This window comes from Cetorhinus maximus, chromosome 24 (genome assembly GCF_964194155.1).
Source record: "Cetorhinus maximus chromosome 24, sCetMax3.hap1.1, whole genome shotgun sequence".
NCBI lineage: Eukaryota > Metazoa > Chordata > Chondrichthyes > Lamniformes > Cetorhinidae > Cetorhinus > Cetorhinus maximus.
Genome location: NC_135902.1, coordinates 35,646,719 through 35,669,597, shown reverse-complemented (window position 1 = coordinate 35,669,597; position 22,879 = coordinate 35,646,719). Strand labels below are relative to the sequence as shown.

At 45.2% G+C, this 22,879-nt stretch overlaps 1 protein-coding gene across 1 annotated transcript in view; it reads left to right on the top strand.

Moving 5' to 3' along the window:
• Positions 1-6,922: 6,922 nt before the first annotated feature.
• sdk2b (sidekick cell adhesion molecule 2b) overlaps positions 6,923-22,879 on the top strand; it is a 981,988-nt gene continuing 966,031 nt past the window's right edge. Inside the window, exon 1 of the mRNA XM_078571006.1 lies at positions 6,923-7,070. Coding sequence (XP_078427132.1) covers positions 6,992-7,070 — 79 coding nt within the window. The 5' untranslated portion in view covers positions 6,923-6,991. The remainder of the gene's footprint in view (positions 7,071-22,879) is intronic.

Genomic DNA, 22,879 nt, shown 5'->3' with positions numbered 1-22,879 from the left:
AGCTTCATGGTTGTCCCATACTGATCAGACGATCATGTGTACTATAATTCAAAAATCACTCTAGTCACACAGTTTGATGCATGGTGACTGCTATTCTGTAAGGTTAATAATTGTGATTTAGGCTTTACTCATCAGTTGACAGTCAAAGGTGGATTTCAGAGACATTAAGCCAGTACATATATATATTTTATAATATATGCTTGTCCTGCTTTCCACCCTTAATTAGCACATTCCTAAGATAATATCACCACCTTCAACACCTCTTTGTCCTTTTGTCTATGACATCTTTTGGCTATCTCCACCTATCACTGGCCCTCTATCCAGCTCTACCCTCCGCCCCCCTTAAACCAGCTTATATTTCACCTCTTTTCTATTTTTACTTAGTTCTGTTGAAGAGTCATACGGACTCGAAACATTAACTGTGTTCCTCTCCGCAGATGCTGCCAGACCTGCTGAGTTTTTCCAGGTATTTTTATTTTTGTTTTGGATTCCAGCATCCGCAGTTTTTTGCTTTTATATATTTTGTAAGCTTGAGAGACCCCACTGTCTTCATCTTCTATAATCGTCTTTTTATCTGTGATACTTTTACCATGCAGCAGCTTCTGGACTGACAATGCAGTTAATAGGTCATCTGCGCCAAGGCTCTTGGGCAGATATAAAAACAGAAACAGCTGGAAAAACTCCCTTTGCCTTTCGTCCCATGACATCTTTGGCATTGAATGTGCTCTGCCCGCGAACCTATCCCTGACTTTCCCTTTTGTTCCACTTAACCTCCCCCACCCCCCCCCACACCCTTTTCCAACAGCATAAAACCCATCAGTTCTAAAGAAGAGTCATATTGGACTCGAAACGTTAACCCTGTTTCTCTCTTCACAGGTGCTGCCAGACATGAACTTTTCGAGCACTTTCTGTTTTTATTTCAGAGCTCCAGCATCTGCAGTATCTTGCTTTTAGTCTTGGGCAGATGACAGCTTTGGTTCCCCCTGAGACAGCCACTGTTCCTACATAAAATATTAAATAGCAAAGCACATTTATAGCCTGCTTTTTTTTTTAAGCCATGCTTAATGCACATTCCACCATGTACATTTCATCCACAACTTGCTCCTGAAATGATACTCTTATGATGAGAAGCCCCCTGAGGCTTGGCATCAAAATTGTGCCAGATATCCTCGCTGGGAAGACCTCTATCTACCATGTACCGATGTACATGTTACAGGATTAGTATATACCAAAAATATTTATAATTAGCAAACAAAAAGTTCAATAATCTCACATATAAAGGTTACAAACAGGTCTCTTTATATATAATGTGTGAAATGCACATACAGTCAATCTCACAGGGTATTAGAATGGCAGTTAGTTGCTTTCAGCATTTATAATATTTATGAAACCAACTAAAGCAATCACAAGGCATTGGAAACAAGCTATAAATATCATAAATCTCCACACATTCTCTCAGATTTCAAAGTGGGTGCCTGGCTGGCCAAGACATCTCAATTACGTGAGATGGTTGAAACTTGGGCATCTCCTTTTTGCCTCCTACTCAACTGCACAATTCGTTTTCAAGTCTCTCCAACCACCTGCTCCATAGACCTTCAGACCATTCGCTGAACGCTGTTGTGAGGGAAGACTTCCCTCAACCCTTTAAAAATGGTTTTATTTGTATTTCCGGTCCTTTATCAACTTAATTAGGAAATGAAAATTCGCAGTGGGGTCCGTTTCTTGGTATTAATTTGCCATGGAAGATTTGTTAAGTGTTCATCCAAAAGCATTGATCAAAAAGATGTCAATCTTACCTCTACATAAGTAGGAAATGGTGTATTCCCTTGAAATATGCTGCCAAAATATCATTTTAATAGCACATACCTGTTAAGCGATGTCCAACACATTGCACCTTAAGTAATTATCATGCCACCTCCATCATATCCAGTGCAGCTGCTATGCAAGGATAGAAAAACATATGTTATCTGGTAAGGTTAACTATTCATTGTAGATTAAGCAAAAGCGAGACTGTAATTCAATATAAGAGAAACATTGCCCAGGTTTATATTAACTTTAGGGAAGTTCGATGTTTGGAAATTTGCCTGGGAAATTAAGTAAACATAGGCTTGTAAAAAGCAAAACACTTCAGCTGTTGGACATCTGAACTAAAAACTGGGAATACTCAGCAGATCAGGCAGCACCTGTGGAAGCTAGAGTTAAACTTTCATGGTGATAGGAACCACTTCTGACTTGAAACATTAACCCTATCTCCCTTGTTCCCACAGAGACTGCCAAACATAGGGAGCGTGTTTGCTGCTGCAGCAGAAATTCCACAGGCGGAATTTTCCCCTCCTGCTAGCAGTGGGAATCATGGCGGGCGGGGGCACTAAATTTGGCGTGATGGAAAAAGTCAGTTTCCTGCTGGCAAGAAATTAGTTTGGAATTTTGTTCTCCCGATTTTGATGGCAGGTTAAAGTCAGATCTATTTCCTGCTGATCTACGTTGGGAGCCACATTTGCGTTCATCTGCAACTCATGAATGCTCATTAAGAAGCCAACTCACTGGAATTATGTTCCCCCTCCAAATTAAGTGCCCTGCCAGCGAGGATTTAGAACGGTCTGTTTCCCAACTGTATATAAGTGGGGTGCACCTGGTGAGCTTCAGTTCATCAATGAATTCGAAGTCTGTAGATGTTGATTTCTCCTCCTCGGGGACCTTGCATAGCTTCACTTGTATGCTGTTAGCAAAGGCTGAACAAGGAAGGCAGATGAAGGCTGGAAAGTCAGGGGTGGGAGGGCAGAGCAAAAGCTGGGCAGAGGAGGCAGGCTTACGGTGGAAGGATGAGGAGAATGTCCGGGGAAGGGCGGGGAAAAAGTCCAGGGAAGGGAGCAGGGGGCTGGAGTGTCCATGGAAGGGGTGAGGGAGTGTCTCAAAGGGTGGAGTCGGTGGTGTCGACAGTGAGGTCCTGGGGGTAGAACTCAGGGTATTGATGATAGGAGGGAACAGTCACAGTCAGAGGGGTAGGGTGGGATGTGGTAGGGTGGCAGATCCAGGGTGAGATTCTGGTCGGTGAAGGTCTCATTGGGTGGGTCACGGAGGGGGACAAGGCAGGCGGCTCAGATAACGGGAGCAGCAGGGTCAGGGTGGGAATGGGGACCGTAATGGGTTTTGGCTCTGAGGGGAGAAAAACCATGTGGAGGTCGATTGTGATGGGGTCCAGGGTAATGGGGGGACGTTCATGGGTGACAGAGAGGAGAGGAACGATGATATTGACTGGGTCTATGGTGATGTGGGGAAGTTGGTGGGTGACAGGAGGAGGGTAGAAGGTGGTGAAGCAAGTTTGAAAGGTGACACACACCATTTTTCCAAGCTGACCTTGACCGCGCAGTTAGTCAATCAGTGAGATCCCTTGAGGTGGGAGGAGGGTCTTTTCGGGTGGGTGGAATTCAAGGCCAGCACAAGTCAAGTGGTCGACTAAAGAGACACCCTAATAATTATGAGGCAACTGGATGTCAAAGATGCTCAGTTGTGGTCTCCTCTCTATGGTGAAGACCACATTGCAGCAGGTTTGGTCCCGACTCATGGGTTTCATAACATTGAGATCTCAGCAAGGTGTGGAGCTGCCATTCATTCTGTGCCATATGCCATCAGCTGCAGTAAGAGGCAGAGATGAATGGAGGGAGGTGGAATGCCTCCAAGGGGCACAGCTGGTAGACGGCAGTCATCTCGCGACTCCAACCTCCATCCTCCCAGGTGAATGATCATGGCTGACAAGGGACTGTGCGGTTCGTCTTTCTATGCTGCCAAGACAATGGTCTCTCTATAGAATCTCGAGGGTAGTGGAGACAAGCAGAAAAATGTCCACGTGAGACTTCTTGCACATGGCTCTCATCACCCTAGTCAAAGAGCAATGTCTCCATATGCATTCATGTATGAACAGGAGGAATACCCATCTCAGGTCCTCCAGGATGTCCTTTAACTGGAAGAGATGGGGTGGGGATGTCACATCTAGATGGAGGCCAGGTGAAGGGCTTGCTTGCTGGCATTGAGATGGAGGAAAACCTATAGAGGACATGCTCACTTAATGTATCACTTCAATTCATTCACACATCCACTGAGGTGTCAATGATGCAGGCTGCAGGCAATCCTGTCTTGGTGATGGTTCTCATCCAGATGAGGAGAAGAAGAGCCCATCGCAGGTTGGCACAAGGCCAGTAGGAGCAAGGGCCTGAGCAGTAAGAGGCAGTGGGGCCTCTATAAGGTCAAGAGGCTGGTGAACATGGACCACTACAATGGCGAGCATTGGCCTGACCATGGCTGTATCGCCGGCAGTGCTCCTATTGAGAGATGAGAGAAAAGCAATGCCGGAGGCACCCTCGTATGTCCAGGGATGTGGTTTCTCACATCTGCTAGCTTCTCCAGTACCTGTAGGACTCTGTAGGAACTCCTGGCCTGCAGTGAGTTAATATCTGTTTGGGTGCCATTTAAATATGTCACCAGGACATTTGACCCCATGAGATAACAGTGGGGCGAGTGATTTCCTGCCCACCGTGCCTCAAGATTTGCTGAGCTCCTTGCAGATTCACAATGAATGAGCTGAAAAGCAGGAGATCGTGCATGTTCACCCACCCCGCCACCCAGCTGGAATCTCGCCAACTTTCCCGCCTGCCACCGGACTTGGTCGCCAGAATGGAAAATTCTGCCCCACGAGTAAACTTTCGAAATGGCCTTTCCCCCTTTTTATACTGTCTTATTTCAACTTTAGAATCTAGAAGAGTATTCAGAATTACTGCTTTATCTAAAGGGCCATTACAAAGTCACATTCAACAACTTATTTACATAGCACCTTTAAAGTAATGAAACATTGCAAGGCGCTTCACAGGAGCATTAAAACAAAGTGTGACACCAAGCCACATTAGGAGGTATTAGGACAGATGGCCAAAAGGCTTGGTTTAAGGTGTGTCTTAAAGGAGGAAGGCAGAGTAGAGGAAGTGAGGGGTGGGGAATTCCAGAGCCTGGGGCTTGGCAACCGAAGGCACGGCCACCAAAGGTGCACAACAGGCCAGGATTAGAGGAGGGCAGATGTCCCCGGGGGTTGTAGAGCTGGAGAGGCGCTCCACCTTCCTTGTGGCTTCCCCTGCACCCGCCCTCTCCTCCCAATGGCCCCATAAATTCCACTTGTTAACTGTGTTTCTCTCTCCTGAGCTAATGCCGGACCTGCTGAGTATTTTCTGTTTTGGTTTCAGTTTTCCAGCATTTTGCTGGTTGTATTTGTGGATGATTCATGGCCACTTCTGTGTGGTGCCCACCTTGAGGAACTTCTCCTGGTCTCTCAGAGCTCGGTCACTTTCTATTCCCCTCCTGGTGACTGATCAGATCGTCCGTTTCTGGCCAGTTCATGAGCACATTATTCAATTTGAACGTGTTATTCAAATACACAGAGGAGGATTTATGATGCAGATACAGATCTCCGCTAACGCTGAAACCAGCTCGCTCGCAAAATCCGGACAAGCGAGCAAACTGGTCTATTTGTTTAAACAACTCGAAGGTGTCAAAGTGCAATAAATGCAACGCCGCGTTTGTAATGTTTATGTGTTGTCGTTTTCCAGCTGATATGAATGCGCCTCTGCAGCGGGTGTATCTGTCCGGATCCAACGCCTCGCGCTCCGGGATTATGGGCACTTCCCCGCGCCCCGTCCAGGTGGCGCTGACAGCAGCGAAAAAGAACAGCAGCAGCAGCTGGTGGGCCGGCCAGCCAGCCGGCCGGGCGGGCGAGCGAGCGAGCGAACCAGCGAGCGCGCGCTCCCCCCCCCACCCCGACTCTGCGCAGCCGCGAGCCCCGAACCGCCAAACCCGCTCTTCGCCCTTGGACTCGCGATCCCGCGCGTGCTCCCCCCCCTTATTCTGCGCAGACTCGCCAGCCCGCGCGGGCTCGCCAACTCCTCCCACTCCCTCCCCTCACCATTGTGCGCAGACTCGCAGGTCCGCGCGCTCTGTGCCTGACGCTCGCGCACCTCCGGAGGGGGGGGGGGGGGGGGGCGGAGAGAGGGCGGGGTCTCCGCGAGCCTGGGCCCCGCCCCCCTCCCCTCCCCTCGGTTGCTGAGTGACAGGAGCCCCGGCCAAAGCAGCCGAGCACGATCCGAGCTCCTTGTTCTGGAGCAGCAAAAACCCGCGGCGGCAGCAGCGGCAGCATCGTTCGTCCAACAAGACCCTCCCTCCTGTGGCAGCCTTTCCAGACACCCCTGTGACAGGGGAAAAAAAAAGGGGGTGGGGGTTTGGAGAGCCGCCCCCGCACGGGGTGGGGGTACAACTCGATCCAGTCAAAACTTTTCCTTTGGCCTCGCTTCCCCCCCACCCCAGCCACAGCCACAGGCACCACCAGGAATTAGTTCTTTGGTCCATTTGGATGGGGAGACTGGAAATTGTTCTTCAGCCTCTTGGCTGCTAAAAAGAAAAAGTCAGCCAGAAGCGTTCAAACTAAAACCAGAGTCTGGAAGCAACTTGAGGATTCACCTTAAAAAGCAGCCCCCCCACCCCCGGTCCCAAAGCACATGGATTAGAGCAGGAGCAGGGGGGGGGAGTGGGGCAACTGTCAGCCCTTCCACCAAAGAGTGCCTGGAAGTTTCAGCAAGTTTGATGTCCAGTTGAAACACGGCGAGGGGTTTTATTGCGGGAGAGGCGCGGAGGGGGTCGTGTCGAGTTCGGGCTTTCCCCCTGCCCCTTGTCTGCCCGGCTCTGGGAGCACTGAGATCCCCCCCTCACCCCCCGCCAACGGTTAGGACTCGCCGCCCCTTTTCAACCGCTCTCCTGTCGAACCAACCGTCACCGTCACCACCACCTCCAACATCAACCACCACCTCCTCCTCCTCCCCGGCTGGATCGTGCCGGCTTCTCCAAAGGCGCACAAGGTTTTATTTTGTGTGTGTGGTTGTGGACAGGATCTACCTGGTTGTGGAGGGGGGGGGGGGGGGCGGAAAGAAGAAGGTTCCTGCCGAGCTGCCGTTTGACCATGTGGAGGAAGCCGGGGCTGGAGACCTGCCTTTGGGTGGCTTTTTTACTTCTGAACAGCGCTGCAACACGAGCACAAGGTAGGTGAGAGAGAGAGAGACCGACCGAGATGGTGCATTTTGACGGGGGCGTCAGCTTGACTCAAAAGGATGCGGGCAGTGTTGAATTTGGGAGCCGGTGAGAGCCCGGCTCGCCGCTTGTTTAGCGGGACAGAATTTAAAGCTGCTGTTTTGCTTTTGCACGGAATAAGTAGAGGAAAGGGAGCTGGTGCAATGCTGATCTGTGTTCCGATATCACCGTTTTAAGCGAGCATTGCCAAAGGATCCTGCAGCGTGTGTGACTTTTTGACAGTTTCCAGGGGCCAGTTGAGAGGGGGCAGTGGTGAGGAGACCTGTCTTGGGGTGGTGGAGGGGGGGGGGGGGGAAACAAACACCTGTGAATAAAGAGCCAAATCTGCTTCATCCAACACGGTGGATCTGTGTTAAAACAGTAGCAACGTAGGAAGGTGTAATAAAATTGAATGAACTAAAAAGGGCCAAAACGTGAGAACAGACTTTGTACAGATGTCGATCTCTCATTTAACATAACAGTAGAAAAGTAAGTAAAGGAGGGAGGAGGGGGAGACTTGGCAATCAAAATATTGGATGAAAAGGGAGAGGAGATGGGAATGCAGAGACGCTGGGGAGGGAGAGTGACAAGCGGCAGCTGGAGAGGGGTAATCTTCCAGTTGTAGTTAAGAGATGGGGGTGGTCAACCCATCGAATTGTGGTTAAAGGACTGAATGAGCGGGTAAAATGGAATTGAGAATGGGAGTCACTCGGTTGTAGTTAATTACGTTTTGGTGTGTGGGGGGTGACAGTTTCTTTCCATTTCTGTGTATCGATGTTTCACGTCTTTTAAACATAAATGACCGCTTATTAAAACAGATCAATTAGCTCTTCTTGTGCGAGGGTTAGTTCAGGCAGAATGTGGCGGGGTTTTTTTAAAAAAAATTATTCTTGGAGCAAATAATGGGCACTTCTCTCCACGCTCCTTGTACAGCTGGAATTTGAAATGCAGCACGTTTCTTTGGTCATTTGAAATATGGGCAAGCGGCGAACTCATTCATTGTAGCTTATTGCGATGCTTTTGACAACTTCCACCGCCAACATTACCTGATCCCAGAGGCTGATCGTTGTGTTCACAAGATTGATCAGTGATATTTTCGAAAGTGCAGTGCCACCTTTTCAAGCTGACCCCTTGTAAATCAGGATGTTCCCGACGCAGCGAGGAATCGTGAGGTTTCCTCGTTAGTCTTTTCTGACAGTGGATGGCTTGTTGTGAACCACTTTGGCTGTCAGAGGTTTAGGGAGCGAGCCTGCGCTGTTGCTTGTGGATTATTGGCCGCATCAATCTGCCCAGTCAGTGCTTTGATGCCAATCATGGTGCGAATTCTTCATTTTGTTCAAACACACCTTGGGGGCAATGGATTGATCATCAAAGTGCTTCGAACACGGAAATCACAAGTTCAATTTTTTTTTATTTTAAAAAAAGCGGTTCCTGGTCAAAGAAACTACCCTCCGCGCATTAAAATTATAATGAGTCAAATTTGGGATTCCTTATATTTTAAATGGGACTTGTCATCCACTGCGGGGAGTCTTTAGAGGGGCAAAATGCGATACTGATCGGAGAATACGCCACGGTGTAGTTTGGATACTTCTCTATAATTGTGTCACGAAAGCTTAGCTTTTGTAACGAAAAGCTAAGGTTAAAACCCTCCTGCAACAGATAAAATGTGCTGCATTGCAAACTTTTCCCTAGCAGCGCAGAAACTACCTTTGAACATGTTTCCCGTGCGGACTAGTCCAAGAACAGCACCTGCTCACAGACTCCACAATGTGGCAACAATGCTTTTTTAAGATAGAGAATAACCGGTGGCCCAAGGTCTGTTACCAGATTGTGCTGACATCCACAAGGGCAACAGGGTGCATCGCACGCGTTCTTCACATCTTTGTTTTAGTGGTTTTCACAGGTGGGGTCTATTTGTCCAGGGAATATATCGGGACCTAACTTACCAGCGATCTACCTGCAAGAGCAGAGTTGAGCGTTAACAGAATGAGTAGAGAGGCAAAGAGGGGGGGGAAAAAGCGCGCGAGAGAGAGGGCTGTGCCTCAAATGCATCGTCTGAAACTGTACGAAGGATTGAGGGGCCACCAATTAGGAGAGAAGCACCATGAAGCTGAGAGATACCTTTTTAAGGACCGTTTCAGATGGCTCTGGTCCCAGACAATATGATCTCGGGGCGACATAACAGCATCGTAGTCACTGCTTTCCTGGGTTGGGGCACCCAACGTACAGTTTCACACTCTCCCTCCGAAATCCCTTGTCAGACTTCAACTTCAGGTTACACACTTCATTACATGAAGTGAGTGGCCATGCGTTTTTCCCTATGAAGTTTTGAATGCAATGGGAGTTATTGACCTTTTCGCGATTTTGCTATTGGCCATATATACGTTTCACTTTAGATTTCCTCAAGGCAATAATTCTGTTGAGTATACAATATCAGAGAAGCACAGAATAGAGATATAGATTTTAATGAATGCCAATTATGAAAATTGTTGTACTTCAGTTACAATCTGATGGCGACTGATGCTGCTAATTGTAACCTTTGGTAAGGATTAGGAAGAGGTCTGCGAGCATGAGTCAATGTTTCTATTGGGCACCCCATACAACAGTTAAAAAAAAAAGTACTGCCCAAATCAGCGATTGTTCAGATATTTGCCAGTGTGTGAGTTTTTTTCTATTTAGGGCTTATATTTTATGTCCGCTCTTCTGTTACTTACATACATGTAGTGCCCATTATTCTGAGATTTACGCCAATTGTATCAAAACACCTGATCTTCCTTAAAATAATAATTGTAGAAGAGGACTTTATTTGAAATTAACCATTCTACAAAGATTGTCTGCGCTTTGTCTCGATAGATTTAATTACTACCATTTAAATGTTGTCTGTATAAGATGTCTAATGTCTAACAGTGTAGTCTGTATTTTATTTTTTGAACATAAATGTTTAATGTTTTGGGTGAATCTGCTAGTGAAGAGAATTTTCCAAATGAACAATAGAAAAAAAATAGATATTTATAATCAGAGATGGCATTGTGCAATTAACAACTGTATTCAAGATTAGAAATTACAGGGGGAAAACATCTGGCCATTCAATATATTGGTATGTAGTTTTCAGAAAACGGTATGTGCTCTGAGGTATTTTTAATCTTTATTTTATGAAAAATATATCCTCCTGGTCTGAATACATTAGAACATGGAAAATATCTGTCATTAATTTTGCCCCTTTAAGATTCGAATCATCATACTTTTTGCCTCTGCTGCATCACATGTTATTCTTCCCATCTCTCCTGACGGCACTGACTCATGTTGGGATACAATGTCACACACACCAGCCAGCACCTAACTGAAGTGCCGTTCTTTATCCTTGAGAACAGATAGCGAACAGGCAGTTTGACAACCTAAGAACAATAGCCAGAGTTTTGCAGTGGTAATGACACGGAATCTGTCAATGTCCAAAACAAAAACAGAAATACCTGGAAAAACTCAGCAGGTCTGGCAGCATCGTCCGTTGTCTTTACTCCATTGAAACTGACAACAATTTAGGGAGTTCACACATGCGCAGAAAAATCCAGAGGCTGTCGTCAATGGGCGGGATTTTGTGGTCATCAATAAAGCAAGGGTATTCAACGCTGACCTCAAAGAAAGCGGCTTTGAGAGATCTAGCGACTTCTGTGGTGAGACCTTTAACTTTCTTGCTGTGCAACTGATTCTAGTTTAATTTAATGGGGATGCTTAGCATCAATCTGCAGTGATTTCCTCAAACTGTTTAAGCAGCCAGTCACATTCATGAATTCTCACAGGCAGCTAGCCAGGAAATGAAAAGCACCAGCAATCAAATCACTTTTTAAAAAAATTACAAAGAGCAAAATAAAGATTAGGACATAAATATAGGGGTTAAGGAAGAAACTGAAATGCTATGAACAAATTTTTAAAAATAAAATCTAACTTTAAAAATCTAGTAACTAATCATAATGAAGACATTTAGCAACATTCCACAAATATAAAATTCTTTTCAGAGAAAAAAGTTATTCAGATTGCCATTAAAAACCCAGTTAGACCTCATTGAATTTTGCTATATAAAAATATAAATTAAAACTGAAAGGTAATCCATGCTTTTGACACCCTAGTTTGCTCTCTGTGAGAATACTTTAATGCAATTGGCTGCTTATCCTGCATGCTGTTATCACTGATGCTGACATCTAGAGATCTCTTTGACTTTGTACCAAAGGGAAAATCCACATCAGAGATTGCGAGAGCTTTGCAGATAGCCTTCTTTGAGCTCAGCAATGACCACCATTGCTTTGCCACTGATGGCAAATTCCAGCACAATTTTCTCAGGTAATGTTTGCAAATGTACATTTCCAGTAGATTCCTCTGTATAACTATCAGACAGAAGATTCCTAGCTAATTTTATATCTATCCTCTCCAGACAGCACCACTTGTACTTTCCTTACTGTTGCCTGGTTGTGATCAGCTAGCTCAGCTGATCACAACCAGGTATTGAATCAATACCTAACTATGGTCTCTATGTTACTTGTCATGCTGGGTGGTGTATTTTTCAACTGCATCCATTGCTTATTGATTTGGCAGTGGCCCAGTTAGCTTCAGACCAACAAGAGAATGACAACAATAAAAGGTGTGGCCATGGATACCCACATGGGCCCCAGTTATGCCTGTCTCTTTATGGGGTATGTGGAACATTCCTTGTTCCAGTCCAATCAGGCCCCCTCCCACAACTCTTTCTCCGGTACATCGATGACTGCTTTGGTGCTGCTCGTGCTCTTGTCTGGACCTGGAAAAATTTATTAATTTTGCTTCCAATTTCCACCCCTCCATCACTTTCACATGGTCCATCATTGACACTTCCCTTCCCTTCCTTGACTTCTCTGTCTCAGTTTCTGGTGATAGACTATCCACCAATATTCATTAGAAGCCCACCGACTCCCACAGCTACCTTGACTATAGCTTCTCACACCCTGCTTCCTGTAAGGACTCCATCCCATTCTCTCAGTTCCTTTGCCTCCGTCGCATCTGTTCCGATGATGCCACTTTCCAAAACAGTTCTTCTGACATGTCTTCCTTCTTCCTTAACCAAGGTTTTCCACCACGGTGGTTGACAGGGCCCTCAACCGTGTCCGACCCATCTCCTGCGCATCTGCCCTCACACCTTCCTCTCCCTCCCAGAACCATGATAGGGTCCCCCTTGTCCTCACTTATCACCCCACCAGCCTCCGCATTCAAAGGATCATCCTCCGCCATTTCTGCCAACTCCAGCATGATGCCACCACCAAACACATCTTCCTTTCACCCCCCTGTTGGCATTCCGTAGGGACCGTTCCCTCCGGGACACCCTGGTCCACTCCTCCATCACCCCCTACACTTCAACCCCCTCCCACGGCACCTTCCCATGCAACTACAGAAGGTGCAACACCTGGCCCTTTACTTCCCCCCTCCTTGCCGTCTAAGGGCCCAAACATTCCTTTCAAGTGAAGCAGCACTTCACTTGCACTTCCCTCAATTTAGCCTACTGCATTGTCTACTCCCAATGCGGTCTCCTCTACATGGGAGAGACCAAACGCAGACTGGGTGACCACTTTGCAGAACACCTTTAGTCTGTCTGCAAGCATGACGCAGACCTTCCTGTCGTTTGCCATTTCAACACACAACTCTGCTGTTCATGCTCACATGTCCATCCTTGATGTGCTGCAATGTTCCAGTGAAGCTCAACACAAACTGGAGGAACAGCACCTCATCTTCCGATTAGGCACTTTACAGCCTTCCAGACTTAACATTGAGTTCAATGGCTTCAGATAATAACCTCTCTCCTCCATCCTCACTCCCTTTTTGATCCCCTTTTTTCCAATAATTTTTATATATTTTTTCTTTTCCCACCTATTTCTATTATTATCTATTTCCATCCATTGTTTTATCTCCACCTTTTAGCCTATTTCGATCCCCTCCCCCTACCCCACCTGCACTAGGGCCATCTGTCATTTGCTCATCCTGCCTTCTACCCTTAATGTCACTATTAGCACATCCTTTAGCTAATAACACCGCCGTCAACACCCCTTTGACCTCTTGTTTATGACATCTTTGGCAATCTCTCCTTTGCCTCCACCTATCACTGCCCTCTATCCAGCTTCATCCAGTCCAACCCCCCTTAAACAGCTTATATTTCACCACATTTCTATTTCTCTTTAGTTCTGATGAAGAGTCATACGGATTCGAAATGTTAACTCTGTCTTCCTCTCCACAGATGCTGTCAAACCTGCTGAGTTTTGCCAGCAATTTTTGTTTGTGTGTAAGAGAATGACAGCTTTGTTTCACAAACCAAAGGAAAGAAAGTAGTACCTTGTACACTCACTCACTCACTTTTCCAGAACTGCTTCATCCAATTCAGGGTTGCAGGGAGTCGGAGCCTCTCCCACCAAGCAATGGGCACTAGGGAGGATACACCCAGTATGGAGGATGCCAGTCCATTGCAGGGCACACACACGCACACACACACGCGCACATACTGACAATTTACCATAGCCAATCCACCTTTACACTAAATAACAAGAACATAAGGATAAATAAGAATTATTGGTAAGTGTTGGGTAGTTGGAGAGGCCTTTGAATGCTTTTGGTCTTGTATATGCATATACAAAACAACCTACCTTGACCAGCTGTTAATTTATACAGCCTTCAAAACTTCCTTTTTTCCAGGAGGGTGCCCTTTATCTTAAATTTCATACTTTTCCACATTTTAGCATCAATGGCTATATCAATTTTTCATCTCTGGCCTTCCAATTACAAAGTGCCCGAGGACACATATGGCTATGATGTGATGACAGCCACAACTGGGGAAAGAATGTAAGTCAAAATGAATGCCCTATGAGTGTTTTACAGCTCTGCTGATAGAACATTACAATACCAATCAGAAAGCCAGAGAGTGAATTTATAGTTCTTGGAACCTGACTATATTTTATGTTTGAAGACGTGTGGGTTAAAAGCAATTTTTTTCCATAAATTAATCATCAGAGAAAAGAATGCATGAATTAGTTGTGAATCCTTGAAGTTGCTATGCAGTTTACTATTCTATCCTTTAAAAATAAAAATTGAAGGTTAATTCCTGATGACCCTTTTTTCCCCTCAGCAAATTTATCTTTCTCTGCCCAGGAGTGATTATCTGTATTTTTTTTGAATAGCCAGTAACTGCTCTTTTGTTTTTTTCTCTTTTGTTTTGGATATACTGCTAACTATTATCTTCGAATGTGAGGAAAAGCAGGCAGGTGACCTTCTCCCACCAGCTGCTTTGAAACTAGCTGTTGTAAGGTTGCTAACCCTCATGGAAATTCCCTGAGCCTCCCAGAATTTAAAGATTAGTTTCTCGGATTATCCATGCAATGAACAAAGCAGTTTCTGGAGTGTAGAGGTTAATAGATATTATGGTAGTGGTGTGTTACAAATCATTCAGGGTGTCCAAGTTTCTGTGGTAACATGCACTTTTACATGTATGTTGTAGTCTGGAGCTATGGATAGTAATGGTAGAGGCTCCAACTCTTTTTCCCTCACTTGGCTGACCAGGAATCTCTCCTGCTCTACCATCGACATGTGTTGGAAGGATTTGCAGGTTGAAACTCAACCTGTTTGGCTGTGTTATGAATGCATCTTCCTTGAACATCAAGTCCTGGGATGGGACTGAAACCCAGAACTTCTGACTTAAAGACAGGGTCACTATCCCAGTACGCCATAAGACCTCGTTAAGAGATACTATAACCCACCATTATTGACTGGCTGACAGGCCTGACAGCCGTCCAATGGTGGAAGTGGGGTTTTGAAGGCAGGAGGTCGCATGATGAAACTTTCAGAGTTGGCAATTCTAGTTGCTGGTAGAATTAAGTTGGGGGAGTGGGGAGGGGAGAATGAAAATTAAGATTTACCTGGGAATGACTGTTTTTCCAGCTTCCCTGCACCTGACTTTATTTTAAATCAATGATTCTGGATTATTGTTCATAATTTTAGACCCTACCACTTCTCACTGTACTGTGTTGAAAAGTAAAAAGACTTGCATAGAGAGTACACAGAAGTACTGAGCATCTGTGAAACAAATAAAAATATGGCAATATAATCTTTAACACCAGAGATTCATGATTAGAGAACTGTCTGTTTAAGTATGTTTCAAGGAATACATTTTTCAGCATTTAGAACGAAGACGGAAAGAATATTACTGAAATTTAAATATCATCACTTGTTTTCACAGTCAGTTTCATTAATAATAACATGGCAATGCCTTTGTTCTTGACAAGATGATTTTTATTGGACTATAGCAATATAGTTCAGTATAGCACATTAGAGCCAATGTACTTCTTTTGAAGTGTAGTTACGGTTGTAATGTAGGAAACGTGGCAGCTAATTTATGCACAGCAAGCCCCCACGGGCAACAATATGGCAATCACCAGATAATCTGTTTGGTGATACTGATTGAGGGATAGATATTGGCCAGGCCAAAATAACGCCCTTGTTTGTTTTTAAATAGTGCTATGGGGTCTTTTATGTCCACCCGACCAGACAGATGAGGCTTCAGTTTGATATGCCGTATGAAAGAAGGCACCTTCAACAGTGCAGCATTCCCTCAGTACTGCACTGGAGTGTCAGCCATGATTTTTGTGCTCAAGTAAGGAGTGGAACTTGAACCCAGAACCTTATGACTCAAGCAAGAGTGCTGGAATGGCTGACACTCATAAGAGTTAGAGTTCCGAAAATGCACAACCTCAACATTAACTTCTATACAGCCGTGGATTTCTTATTAGAGGAGCTCTACACCTTGACGATAATAGTTCTAGAAAATTAAACTTAAGGTGAAAGATACCTCGTTACCAATTTTATTAATCATCTCCACTTTGCAAAGACATCTTAGTGAATAAGTTTCAAGAAAGCCCTTGTAGAATTGTTGAACAAATTTAAACCTAATTTCGGATGCCAACAGAAAAGTGAACCTTCAAAGTTATTGTAGTTGCTTGTAGAGATTTATTGATTGTCCTAATCAATCAGTACATAAGGGCTTAAGATGAACTGTTTATAAACGGACATAAATGCCTTACATGTAAAGATTCCATTTATAGAAAGCTTTGGTTTCTTTAACATGTTCTTGAGATGTGTACATAGCTGGTGAGACAGTGTGTATTGCCCAACCTTAGTTGCCCTCAGGGCATTAAGAGTCAACTGAAACGGGTTGACCAGGTTGAGTAGGTATGGCAACTTCCCAAGGACATCAGTGAACCAGTTGAATTGCAACAATCCTGCAGCTTCCATGCTAATTTTTCTGGTGCCAACCTATAAATGATTATATTTATTAAATTCAGTTCCACTAGTTGTGACAATGGGATTTAAACTAATGTCCTCTCAGTTACGTGAGTGGGCAGATAGTGTCATAGCCTCTAGGCTTTGGGGAAGACGATAGGATGTAAAATGGAGCAATTTTCTTCTGCTGTAAATTAATCAAGCAATCTTCTTAAACATTCCAGTTGATAGGGGGTGATATAGTATGTAGTTTGGATTTTGTCCCTCAAACCACAATCTGTTGACTTCAATCTGAGATTTGTTCAGTGCTGTGTCTGTGCATTATGGCTCGATACCAAGTGCAAATATAATCAGAATTATTGTTAATCACTTCAATGATTGATAGAATATTCAACTTCATATACACGTGGCTGGCACATCACTTAGGAGAGGCGGTGTAAAAGGTAAAATTGCATTTGTTAGCACCGTTTTGTGTAATCTTCCATTCTGTATGTATGTCTGCGGTTGGCTCCACAGACTACCTCCCATAGTATGTGTAGTGTATTCATTTTGTGTGATCTTGTTTATTTTGATGATAGACCTCCGGGGATTCTCTAGCTCTGTTTCAGAGCTATTAGTATGCTTGTTTTCCCCTAAAGCAAGAAATGTTTCTGAAGAAAATGCAAGAATGAAAAATAAACATTAAAGGGACAGAGGACTTCAGAGATTTTCAGTAGAGTCTGTTGGCAAGCGTAATGGGAAGTAGGTAACATATTTCAAATCACTTGTTGAAGATATATCAATGATTGTAAATAAACTCTCAGCACAATTGAGGGCATACGGACATATGAATTAGGAGCAGGAGTAGGCCGCTGGGCCCCTTGAGCCTGCCCTGCCATTCAATAAGATCATGGCTGATCTGATTGTAACCTCCTGCCTACCCCTGAAAACCTGTTGCCACCATGTTTAACAAGAATCTATCTACCTCTGCCTTTTGAGAAAGGGAGTTCCAAAGACTCACTGTCCTCTGAGAGAAAGAAAATTCTCATCTCTGTCTTAAATGAGTGACCCCTTATTTTTAAACAGTGACCCCTAGTTCCAGATTCTCCCACAAGAGGAAATATCCTCTCCGCATCCACCTTGTCAAGACCCCTCAGGATCTTAAAGGTTTCATTTGAGAGCGGAACTGAAAACAAGTAGGGAGGTTATGCTTCAGTTGTACAGGACACTGATGAGACCGCATCTGTAGCACTGTATACATTGGTCTCCTTATTTAAGGGAGGATGTAAATGCGTTGGAAGCAGTTCAGAGAAACTTTACTAGACTAATACCTGAAATGGACGGTTTGAGGAAAGGTTTGACAGGCTAGCTTGTATCCACTGGAGTTTAGAAGAGTAAGAGGTGAATTTTTAAATGATAATATTCTATTATATTTCTAACTACTTGTTGTACCTGCATACTAGCCTTTGTGATTCAGGCACTGGGACACCCAGATCCCTCTGAATCTCAGAGCTCTGCAATCTCTCACCATTTAGACAATAAGCTTCTTTTTTATTCTTCCTGCCAAAATAGACAATTTCACATTCACCAACATTATACTGCATTTGCCAGATCTCTGCCCACTCACTTAACCTATCTATACCCCTTTGTCCTCTTCACAACTTATTTTCCTATCTATCTTTGTGTCATTAGCAAATTTAGCAACCATACCTTCGGTCCCTTCATCCAAATCATTTATATAAATTGCAAAAAATTGAGGCCCCAACATTGATCCCTCTGGCACATTCCTCACTACATCCTGCCAACCAGAAAAAGACCCATTTATGCCTACCCTCTGTTTCCTGTCAGCTAGCCAATCTTCTATCCATGCCAATATGTTACTCCCTACATCATGAGCTTTTATTTTCCACAAAACCTTTGATGTGGCACCTTATCAAATGCCTTCTGGAAATCTAAGTATGGTACATCCACCGGTTCCTCTTTATCCACAGCCCATGTGGCTCCTTCAAAGAACTCCAATAGGTTGGTTAAACATGATTTCCCTTTCACAAAACCAATTTGACTCCACCTGATTTCCTTGAACTTTTCTAAGTGCCCTGCTATAACATCTTTAATAGTCGCTTCTAACATTTTTCCTATGACAGATGTTAAGCTAACTGGCCTGTAGTTTCCTGCTTTCTGTCTCCCTCCCTTTTTGAATAAAGGGGCTACATTTGCTATTTTCTAATCTAATAGAACCTTCCCTGACTCTAGGGAATTTTGAAAAATTAAGACCAACGCATCATCTATCTCATTAACCACTTCTTTTAAGATCCCAAGATGAAGTCCATCAGGACCTGGGGATTTGTCAGCCCGAAGCTCCGACAATTTGCTAAGTACCACTTCCCTGGTAATTGTAATTTTTGTGAGTTCCTACTCCCAATTCCTGATTTATAGCTATTTCTGTGATGCTACTTGTAACTTCTATAATGAAGACCGATGCAAAATACCTGTTCAATTAATCTGCCATCTCCTGATTTTCCATTATTATTTCCCCAAACTCACTTTCTATGGGACCAGCGCTCACTTTGTTAACTCTTTTCTTGTTTGAATATCTATAAAAACTCTTAACTATCTGTCTTTCTACTTCTAGTGAGCTTTCTCTCATAATCTAATTTTACTCTCCTTATTAATCTTTTAGTCTTTCTTTGCTGTTCTTTATTTTCTGTCCAGTCTTCTGACCTGTCACCCTTCTTTGCACAATTATATGCTTTTTCTTTAAGTTTGATGCTATCTTTAACTTTTTAGTTAACCACGGATGGTAGATCTGCCCCTTGGAATTTTTCTTTCTTGTTGGAATGTATCTATCCTGAGTATTTTGAAATATTCCTTTAAGTGTCTGCAACTGCATCTCTATTGACCTATCCCTTAACCTCATTTGCCAGTTCACTTTAGCTAGTTCTGCTTTCATGCCCTCATAATTGCTCTCATTTAAGTTTGAAATACTAGTCTTGGACCCACTCTTCTTTCTCTCAAACTGAATCTACAATTCAATCATATTATTATCGCTGCTACTTAGGGGTGCCTTCACTGTGAGATCATTATTTAATCCTATCTCAATGCATGATACAAGGCCTAGTACAACCTATTCTCTGGTTGGCTCCAGAACATGCTTTTCTAAGAAACTATCCATAAAACAGCCTGTGGACTCCTAATCTAGGTTACCTTTTCCCAACTGATAATCAAGTCTATGGGCAGGATTTTGCGCTTGGTGGGGGTGCTTGGCGGGGGCGATTGAGAAGCCGACTGCCGTCCGCGATCGGCGCCGCACCGCAATTTTACACAGATGGGCCAGTTAAGGCCCACCCAGCGTGGAACGCGAGCGGCAGTGCTCAGTGCTGCCTGTGCAAGTGGGGGGGAGGAGGGCGAGTGGGCTTAGCGCGAACTTCGCGCATGCGTGTGAATGAGCGCTTCAATCTTCCTGAGGCATGAAGCTGCCGCGGGGAGATGAAGCGCAGTTTAAAACAACTTAATGAAATAAATAAAAATGTCATAAAACATGTCCCCTCACGTGACTCTCACATGAGCAGGGACATGCTTTTAATCCAGGTGTTAAAATTTTTATTTTATTTTTATTTGCTTTAAGAAACCTCATCCTACCTGTGGATGAGTTTTCCTAAAAAGTGCAAAAGCTGCTTGGCCTTTTTGCCTGCCCGCCAACCTTAAGGTTGGACGGCCAGCGTAAATTTGAATTTAATTACCTTTTTAATGGCCTCAGTAGGCCTTTTAATTGTCGGCGGGAGCGTTGCCAATTCTGCCACGCGCCTGCCAAACGAAATATCGCAGGACCACACGATGACGTCAGAATGCTTGCCCGACATCATCACATGTCATTTTACACTCGGCCAGGTCGGGCGCCCACCAGCCTGCCGAGCTCAACATTCTGCCCCATATGTAGACTAAAGTCCCTATGATTATCGCTGTACCTTTCTGACAAGCTCCCACTATTTCTTCTTTTATAATCTACCCTATCATGTGGTTACTGTTAGGATGCCTGTACACCACTCCCACAAGTGACTTCTTGGCTTTATAATTTCTCATCTCTAACCAAACCGTTTCTACATTCTGATTTCCTGAACTTATGTCATCCCTCTCTATTGTTTTAATACCATCATTAATTAACAGAGCCACCCCTCCACCATTTAGTAGCTTCCTGACCTTCCTAAAGGTCATGTACTGTTCAATATTCGGATCCCAATCTGTGTCATCCTGCAGCTATGTTTCTGTAATGGCTACCTGATCGTACTTATTTATTTCTATTTGTGCTCTCAGTTCATCTGTCCCCCACTACTATGACATTCCTGTTTGTTCCACCCACTTGAATGGCTTAGAATTTAGACAGTGGGCAGAATCTTCTGGTCGGATTTTGGGGGGCAGGCCCAACACGCTGATGCATAAAGTGACGCGCGATGACGTCAGGCATGCATCCTGATGTCACCGCGTGCCATTGTGATATTTTGGAGGGCCGGCGCTATGATTTCAGAGGTGCGCCTGCCATTAATTAACGGGCCACTTAAGGCTCTTGAGGCACAAATACACAGCAATTTTTCTCAGCCCGTACAATTTTCAGAGCGTTGCATGGACGCAACGAGCAGGCGGGTAGGCCACGTTTTTAAAAACCTCATCCACGGATGGGATAAGAGGGGTGAGCGGGCTTGCGAATGCGAGTTGTTAGTCATTTACTTTAGAAACTTACTGCTACTTGCTTGTGTGAACAGGAGAACTTCAAATCTCTTCAGAGCTGCTTTGACAGGAATAACAGGCTTCAGGTCATGATTCTTGGGCCCTTGCAGGTTTCAGGCTGCCTTCCCTTACCGTGGGAATGGGTATTGTACTCTCCACTGGAGGCATCTCCTCTGAGGAGGAAGAGAGGGCCAGAAGGGGATGGAGGCCAGGAGTCCATATTCAGCCTCCAGGGGAGCCACCTTTGGGAGGAGAGGCGCAGGCACAAGGGACGCAGGGCCAACAGGAAGTGCAAGGCGGAAGGGGCCGCAGAAGATGCCATTATCCTGCTGCCAGGATTTACAGGCGGCAGTGCAGCTACCTCAATATGTCTGAGGTGCAGTGCCGAAGGAGGCAGTGTCTCTCAAGGGAGACAGTGACCTCCATCTGTCAGATGATAGGCCCTGAGATCAGCTCCAACTGTGTGGGTGGACACCTCATGCCATGAAGATCATAGCTGCCCTCAAGTTCTATGCCTCCAGCTCCTTCCAGGGGTCGGTGGGTGACATTTGCGGAGTCTCCCAATCAGCTGTCCACAGTTATGTCAAGTTGGTGACATACGTTCTGTTCGGGCATGCATTGACTTTCGTTCACTACTGCTCAGACGAGGCCAGCCAGGCAGAGTGAGCCAGAGGCTTTGCAGCAATTGCTGGGTTTCCCCACGTCCAGGGTGCAATCAACCGCACACATGTGGCCATCAAGGCAGCAGTGAGTGAGCCGGATGCCTTCGTCAACAGGAAGGGATTCCACTTTGTGAACGTGCAGAAAGTGTGTGACCATAGGATGCAAATTTTGCAAGTCTGCAAGGTACCCAGGGAGTCCCATGACGACTACATCCTGAGACATTCCCAGGTGCTGAGGCTCTTCAGTGCTTCAGCCCGGAGGAAGAAGATGTAGATGTAGATGCAGATGGCCTGGTTGCAGACGATGAGTCCAGTAGTGAGTCCGACGATGAGCACGCTCAGGAGAACATTGAGGGAATAGACGCTGACCTGGGCAACCCCCAGGGAGGCAGGGACACCCAGGAGGCTTTGATCCAATGACCCTTCAGCCAGCCTACTACAGATGGACCTCCAACACATGCCAGGGCTGCAAGCTCCATACTCGATACCTGAGAGCAACATTTGCCTGGCTAGGAACATTAACTATGTGACTTGTCAATAATTTCAATGACAAACAAGTCACTCATAACTTCATGGGTTCCCTTACGCCTGCAGAAGTAATGAAGCACCCAGAGGCTTGTTGAGATCTGAAACCTTTAATGAATGCATACTAGAATACAGAAATGAAAGTGCATTAAAAGGTGTTGAACAGCACACCTAATGAAAAGCAGCTAATACGGGGGCAAAAGAAAACCACCAGTGATAAGCCTGTGGTGTGCCTAAGGTGATTTACGTTTACGTTTGTGGGTGCTATGTCTAGGTTCTCCCCCCTCGCTGGCACTAGCATTGGAGACAGCCTGCTCACTGTGCTGTCCTGTTGGCCTTGATGATCTCGGCGGGTGTCCTCTGGCCCGTGGGACTGTTTGACCCCGACTGGGATGGAGCGGCCAATGGCACAGCTGGCATCTCCCCAGTCGCTGCAGCCTCATCAGATACCACGGTCACTGGCAGAGGTGGTGGAGGAGCTGCTGCCCTCATCCGGAGCTCCCTGAGAGGAGCCCGCAGAAACGACAGGCAGCTTGTACGCCAACGTGAGATCGCTTCGGACCTCCCTGCTCACCATTGATGGATGGGCACATGGCTGGGATACAGGTGCC